The 7,798-nt window shown below is 41.0% G+C and overlaps 1 protein-coding gene across 1 annotated transcript; it reads left to right on the top strand.

Moving 5' to 3' along the window:
* Positions 1–1,539: 1,539 nt before the first annotated feature.
* On the top strand, positions 1,540–6,649 carry LOC149525939 (maestro heat-like repeat-containing protein family member 2B). The gene is made up of 5 exons (XM_089776495.1): positions 1,540–1,657; positions 2,491–2,653; positions 3,154–3,252; positions 4,755–4,906; positions 5,840–6,649. Exons 1-5 carry the CDS (start codon positions 1,643–1,645, stop codon positions 6,002–6,004), a joined length of 594 nt encoding a protein of 197 aa, XP_089632621.1. The 5' UTR covers positions 1,540–1,642; the 3' UTR covers positions 6,005–6,649.
* The last annotated feature ends 1,149 nt before the right edge of the window (positions 6,650–7,798 follow it).

Genomic DNA, 7,798 nt, shown 5'->3' with positions numbered 1-7,798 from the left:
AAGCGAGACTTGGTTGTTCTAATAATATTTACCAATTGATTACATATTGTGTAGGATATGTAACATGCCCAATACCCTATCTGGAGTACATCCTGTCACTCAGGATGTTGCTGCTATGTGCATAGTTGACAGTTGTATGGCTGCATCTGTAATTTGTGGTTATCAGAAACAGAAGTACCTGTACAAGATTGCTTGCCATGTGTTCTTGACATAGTCTCACGTACCATGCTTCATCTGCATTGTTATGCAAAACATTCCTTCCTCTCACAGCTTCTCCCATGACCTTGCCTGCATGCTTATGTGCACCAGACTTGAGACAGGCCTGGGTTTTGCTTGTTAGAGATCCGCACGTGTCAAAGGGAGACGTGGCCATTTATTGTCAAGGCAGGCTCCCCTACACCCACCCAACCTCACCCTGATGCATGAGGTCAGATCCCATAGAGGTTGCAGGTCTCTATTTAAAAGTCAGTTCTGCTGGCCTCCCTGCACTTTTTAAAATTTTCTCCTGAATTACTTCCAAGCTGTTGATCTTTTCTGGGGAATGTGGTGCCAAAAAAGTGAAATAAGCCAGAAGCAGTCACACCTCAGATGAACAATGAGAAACTGTTGTCTTCCTGCTTTATGACAAGATTCCTGTATGTAACAAACCCAACCCAGATGGCTGACTTTTTTTTTCACTGTCACTCCAGGTCACTTGTTGTTTCCCACTTTTCTCCCTCTCATTATGTCAGTTATATTGACCCGCTCTCTAGGTGCGCTAGTTTGCAGTTCTCTGAAATCAGTCTTGTTCTGCTCAGGTTTCTAATTTCTCTGTGCCCCTCTTGATTATTTCTCTGTCACAACTCATACCTTCAACTCCTCCATATTTAGTATCATCTGTGAATTTGAACTTTGATGGACCCCATAAAAGAGACCTTCAAGTGTGCTACTGTCAATGTAGAGGTAACTCCTGAGCTAATTTTCCCTAAAAGCTGCAGAAGATTTACTGCAGGAGTTGGGTATTTTATAATTGTATTTACAAATTCTGTCTGGAGTGGATAAAAAAAGGCATGATGCTAATAATAACAAGAACAACAATAACAACAATAATAATAATAATAACAACAACAATAATAATAATAATAAACGAAATTAGATAAGGGGGCAGTGCAGGGCCCTTCTTCTGATTAAAAAATTTGTAAATTGCTCAGCTTCTTCTGAAATGCTGCTAGCTGGGGTGATTGTGGAGGGCATAGCAAGTTTTATACAAATGAAGACTAGGGGTTACTTGAGTGAGTATGCAGGCTGTGGAATCAGTGTGGTCTAGTGGAGAGGACTCCAGATAGTGAATCAGAAGACCTGAATTATTTTCCTGGCTATTGATCTGCTCTTTTAGCCTGGGCTAGTTGTTTCATGTTTAGATTGTAAACTCTTTTGGGCAGAAGCTTATTAGCGTAAGTGTTACTATATTGCGTTACTATATTAGCTTATAGCATTACTATATTGTCATCAAGGAAACATTTTCCCCAATTGTTCTTTTATGTTTTGTCCCCAGAAAAACAGAGTAGACATTTACTGTATCCTGGAGAAAGTATTACAGCAGGATGCCCAGGTCCTAGAGAGAAGGCTACTGAGCAAAATAATAACACTTGCCTCAAACCACATGAGAGAGACTCAGGTAAGTTAGATTAACGGAAGTGTTGGAGCATAAGCTTTTGTGGTCAAAGACCCACTTCACTGCTTTTGCAGATTCAGACTAACACGGCTACCCCTCTGATACTCAGGTAAGTTAGTTTTCCCTATATGCTAATGACAGGAATGAAAGCATTAAAACACTAATTAAAACATTTTTTGTAAACTATATACTGAAACTCCAGGATTAATGACTGCTAGGGGCCCACAGATCCCCACACCGTCCTCCAGAAATCCCAGGTCCTAAGCAGCATGTGACTAGTTTCATCTTGTTCAAGTTACACATGTGCTTAAGTGCTTTGTAAGGTCAGGATATTGTGACATATATCAGATGCAGAGAGGCCTACCGTTTCTTAACAAGCAAGTATTTTGTGAAGTCTACTAGGGATTTCATTATTGATACTGATTTTGTGTGGAAGGTGCTCTGATACTATGGTGTTAAGCAGCAGGATGAAACCTTTAAACAGAATCTGAGCTGTTTCCAAAAGAAGCAGTATTTGGATTTAGGGGATAGTTTATTCAGGAAAATTCTCTGAATATCTTGAAGCTGCCCACCTCCTCTGAGGGAAAAATATCATGTCACTATGATAGCCAATCATCCACCACAAATAGCTAATAGCGAATAGTCTAAGCAGCTTGCAAACAACTGAAAGGCTGACAAGTGTTTAGCCAAACGATTCAATGATTATTTATGACTCATGATTCTGTTCTCAGAAAGTTGGGTGGAAAACAGAAATAAGAACTTGATTCATTTGAGCAGCATTGGCTGGTGTAGTTGGCTTTAATCACTTCAGTCTCTCTCTTTTTGTATTTTTTAAGGAAGCAACAAATGAACTAAAAGTGGCAGCGAGCAACACATTAGTGGCTCTGGCACGCTGCTATTTCAATGAGGTGATGTATGAGCTTCAATGTCATCTGAAACCACTGAAGCTGTCTGACGTGTTCACTTTGATTACGCTGGACAACCTATCATCAGCCTATCGTATGTCAACTTCCATCTTTTGTTTCAAAGTTATTGTCTTCCATTTAAGGACAGAGGTTCACGCTCTGTACAGCTACACAGAGTGCTATTTGGGGGGCATGAGATGAACTGCTGTGGCTGGTTCCAGTTGCTAGACCATGAGCTATCCACACCAAGGTGCAAGCTCTTATGCCCCATTTGAAGTTCTTAAAGGACAGGATTGAGGAAAATCAGGTCTAGTGGAGCTCTTCTCCATTCCATTTCTCATCCCTCCCCAGTGCTCTCTCTCCTACTCTGGGAGAGGATTGGGCATCTGGCACAGCTGCACATTGGTGGAGAATGCTCCTCCTCAGGGTAAATCCCCCACTGATTTTTTACTTCTGCCTTATCATTTGTGTACGCAGCACAAAATGACCTAGGAGCCCATAGCATCCGACCCAGCGGTGTTTCTAAATGCGATAGTAAGAAGGCAGATAACAGTCAATTGACTGTCTTCCTTTTCTTCTGGTCCTTCTTTTCAGCACTCAAGTGCATTCCTTTTGAGGGAATGACCCTGTACAGCATGAGCTCCATGCGGATGTTAGTCGGCGAGAGCAGGCTGAGGCAACCATTTTGTGGTGGTAAGTGCCAGCACTTATTGTAGATGTCCAAACTGGATATTTAGGGGCCTTGGTACAGAGTTAAGTGACTGATCGTTTACAAACAGGCTCTGAACTGGATTGTACCAGGGGCTGAGTCCTCATGCTCCTGTGGCACTCAGTGGAGTTGAGAGTGCTCCTTACTTTGCTGGAGGTGCTGAGCATTTGTAAGTTCAGGCCCTTTATGACTTGTGGATATTTTAAAAATAAACAAAAGCTGATGCTGCCCATGTGCCAGGAAATTCCTGGGGGAGAATGTGCAGGCAACAGACTGAATTACATTTAAAAATGTCCCGTTTTCCACCCCTCCACCCATTCCTCCTCTTTAGTTTCTTAATTATCATCTCCTTTCACCCTCTTTCTCTGTCCTCTGGTCTTCTCCACTTCTCTCTTCCTTTGCTTTTTAGTTGATGCTCAAGTAAGGCCACGTCTACACTATGCAGAAGATCAATGCTGCTGCAGTTGATCACCAGAGTCCAAATTAGCAGGTCTAGTGAAGACCCACTAATTCGAACTGAGTGGGTGCTCCCGTTGGCACCGGTAGTCCTGCTTCTCATGAGGAATAACACTCCTGTCAACCTTCCACTGTGTGGACAGTCTGAAAACACGATTTAAGATACGTCAACTCCAGCTGCATAATTAACATAGCTGGAGTTGCGTACCTTAAGTCAACTTTCCCCTTTAGTGTAGATCAGGCCTAAGGGATTAATCCTGCACCTTTGAGATAAATGGGAATTTTGCCATCAGCTTCATAGAACATAGGATTGAGCCTTAATTTTCCTTTCAAGGGCAGCGGGTGCATCTAATTTTAGGGCAAAATGCTGTCAAATCTCAGTATAGCTAATAGGAGTTAGGGGCACTGAACATCTTTCAGACAAACTGTAACCCAATAGGAAATCATACAGTTTTAGGGCTAAATAAGCAATAACTGCAGAGGACATGAATCATTCAGAAAACAGCTGGTCAAAATATTTTGTTTTTTTATTACATTTTTCATATTTTTTTCCAAGTTGATGGAATATTAAACTGAAAAAATGTCAATGACAGTTTTAATCAGGATGTGTTCAGTGTTTTTGTACAGCTAAAAAGGTGGCTGAAATTTGTTGATTTTTGAAACATGTGAATGATCTTTGTCATTTGAAATTTTGAAAAAAACAAGAGTAAACACTTTTAATTTAATTTAAACTACCTTTACAATCAGCTCTAATTAAGAGGTAACAAGGGAGAAAAAAATATGTTTTCAAATGATGGGAATTAAAAAGAGATGGAGAGAGACAAAAGAGAAGAAAGCCTTTTGAGAAACAAGAAACGGAAAGGAGGGAAGAGAAATAATTCAAAACTGTTATTGGATTTCATCAGCTGTTCCTGAATTGGGCATGGAATTGTAATAAACTACAAGCCTGGGTGTCTTCACTGATAAAACAACGTATCCTTATTACTATTGCATCCTTTTCATATTGCCTGTCTTTTTTCCTTCCATGCAGTTCTGGAAAAATGGTCAAGGGCAGTAAATCTATATTTTAGGAACTGGGAAAGGTGGCCATTTCCCAAAATGGGTAAATCTCAATTCTGTGATGAAATTCTTCCCCTCTATCGTCATGTGACAAGCAAATGGACCACATGTGAAGATTTGGAGGTGAGAATTGTAGGCTTTCTAAACCTTTATGAGAAATTATATTGTTAAATTCTCTGTGTATGGCACTCTTTGTGATGATGGAGTTCAATGGCAGGTTCTTTGGGATAGAACGGAGTATGATGTAAAACATTTAAAAAAGATTATAATGTCACAATCTCATGGAAATTCTGTCTGTACATAGTGTACATAGATTCCAGTTTTGTCACCTGACATGCAGATGAATATAGGAGAATGGGCTAAATTCATTCCTGGCAGATGTCTATTCAGTTCCAGTAGAGTTACAGCAGGAATGAGTTGGTTTAGTGTGCATACTAATCTGGGGAAATATCCCACTTGGGAAAGTTGTGAGGTGCAGTAGAATATAATTCTGAAACCAACACCATAGCTGTCTCTAGACTGGAAAAACTTGCCAGCTGTCTACACTGGCTGCTTGAATTTCCGGAAAAGCACTGACGATCTCATGTAAGATCGTCAATGCTTTTCCGGAAATACTATGCTGCTCCCGTTCAGGCAAAAGTCCTTTTCCGAAAGACTTTTGCGCAAAAGGGCCAGTGTAGACAGCACAGTAGTGTTTTCTGCAAAAAAGCCCCGATCGCGAAAATGGCAATTGGGACTTTTTTGCGGAAAAGCGTGTCTAGATTGGCCACGGACGCTTTTCCGCAAAAAGTGCTTTTGCGGAAAAGCATCCTGCCAATCTAGACGTGCTTTTCCGAAAATGCTTTTAACGGAAAACTTTTCCGTTAAAAGCATTTTCGGAAAATCATGCCAGTGTAGACGAAGCCCATGAGTCTTAACTCTTTACCAGGAAATATTGAGATAGGGCTGTTTCAACAGTGGAAAAGGGAAATTGCACTCGTCAGAAGTAGAAAAGATGGGCCCATTGCATGATATTGAATGAATTTGTAGGAACATAAATTCTGTGTCTCTATGTAGGTCAAGCAGGCCATTATCAAAGCCCTTGGTACTATGATGAGCCTCCTCCTGCATAAAGAAGATCATCAAGATAAGGTGTTCGAACAGATCCCATGGCTCCTTGAGCAATATAAAGAGGATGTTAATGTTTTTCATGTCACCAAGGTGAGATACTTATTAAAATAACTATCAATGTGTGCGCATAGGTGAACTGCACTAGCTGCTACCAGTGGCGTTTCCTGGTCTACATAGTGACTTGTTAGATAATAGATAAACACGCAAGTCTTGATTTTATAGACATGGTGACCCAGGTGACAAGTTTTGTAGGTAAAAGCCTCTCATGAAAAGTATCTTCTGTTTCTGGAGATGATAAGGAGGTAAGAAACAAAACACCTGTTCCCTCCCCCCGCCCCCCCATAAGATACTCCCTCCTTGTGATTTACTGGTACATCCTATCAACTCTGTGTCTCTCTTTTAGATTATAAATAAACTCCTCAGAGCAGGGGCTGCTGTGTGTTGTCTCTGGGCAGTATTAAATAAACTGCCAGTAGCTGAAAATTAATACTAAGAAGGCCTGAAGTGCATTGCTTTAGATTATATAACTAGATAGATATAAAATCACCGTCTAGTTCATCTACCGTTGTGTACAGGGCTGTTGTAGCTGTGTTGGTTCAAGGATATTAGAGGGACAAGGTGGGTGAGATAATATAATTAAAGATATTATTTCACCCACCTTGTCTCTCTTATTTCATCTACCCTCAGTATCACATGACCAAGGTAACTCTTGTCTGCTGATAGTGAGAGGATGGATTGAGGGCAGTTGGCTTCAGTAGTATGATTGAGCATGCTCAGTCTATGTGAGCTGGCTCAGTACAAGCCAAGCAGCAAATCCAGGGCCACAACCCTGCTGCCCTTCCCCCCTCCCCACTTCCTCCATGGTTTACTCCCAATCTATGTTGGCTTTCTGGTCCAGAATATGTGGTTGCTTTTGGGATTGGAATGCCCATGATTTTGAGGGAATCAATGTCTCATGGACTTGACTAAAAGTATCAGAGGACTACACAAGAGCCTAAATGTAGTAAAATATGTAGATTTCATCAGAGATATCCTGGAAGCTTCAAGCAGCAAAGAAGAAAAGTGTGTAGGTACCGGAAGGAGTTAGACTGTCATCTCATTATCAATAGCCTGGAAGAGAACATAAAATCATCATTGATAAAATTGGCAGATGAAATAAAAATTGGGGAGTGGTAAATAATGGAAAGGACAACTCACTGATTCAGAGTGATATAGATCATTTGGTAAACTGGGTGCTAACAATAAATGTGCATTTAAATATGGCTGAATGTAAATAGATGCATCTAGGAACAAAACAATGTAGGTGATACATACATGTTGAGGGATGCTTCCTGAGAAACAGTAACTCTGAAAAATATTTTGGGAAACTTGGTGAATACTCAGCTGAACATGACCTACAAATGTGATGCTGTGGCCAAAAAAGCTGAAGTGATACTGGGATGCATACATGGGGAAATCTCAAGGAGGAATATAGTGGGAAATGCAAAGTTCATTTCCACACTAGAACTGACCAACAGTTATTAGTAGATACCCCTGATACCGGCTTCCTGTGAGAAGAGTGCCTTCCACACCCTGCTTGGCTTATAGCAATTCAGCAGGATGCCATTTGGGCTGCACAGAGCCTCAGCCACTTTTCAGCAGCTCATGAACCAAATATTGCAAACATATATGCAATATACAGCCGTGTGCATTAAGAATATTGTCATCCACAGCACCAGCTGGGGGAAACACCTCTGACATCTTAGCAAGGTATTGTAAGCCCCAATAGATGCAGGACTCACTGTGAATCCAGCCAAGTGCCATCTTAGTGAACACAGTAGGAAGGGGAAAACTATAGCTCCTTGATAAATAAGGTCTAAGGCTTGTGTGACTGCCCCACCTCCATGACAAAGAAACAGGTGCCAC

The sequence above is a fragment of the Pelodiscus sinensis genome, chromosome 1, assembly GCF_052426305.1.
Source record: "Pelodiscus sinensis isolate ZL-2025 chromosome 1, ASM5242630v1, whole genome shotgun sequence".
Lineage (NCBI taxonomy): Eukaryota > Metazoa > Chordata > Testudines > Trionychidae > Pelodiscus > Pelodiscus sinensis.
This window is presented reverse-complemented; position numbering and strand designations above follow the sequence as displayed.

Excerpts from the sequence above, each read along its gene's own strand:
- LOC149525939 (XM_089776495.1), top strand. Across the intron at positions 3,253-4,754 it reads GAGGCAACCATTTTGTGGTG|TTCTGGAAAAATGGTCAAGG; the intron begins GTAAGTGCCAGC and ends CCTTCCATGCAG. Across the intron at positions 4,907-5,839 it reads CCACATGTGAAGATTTGGAG|GTCAAGCAGGCCATTATCAA; the intron begins GTGAGAATTGTA and ends GTCTCTATGTAG.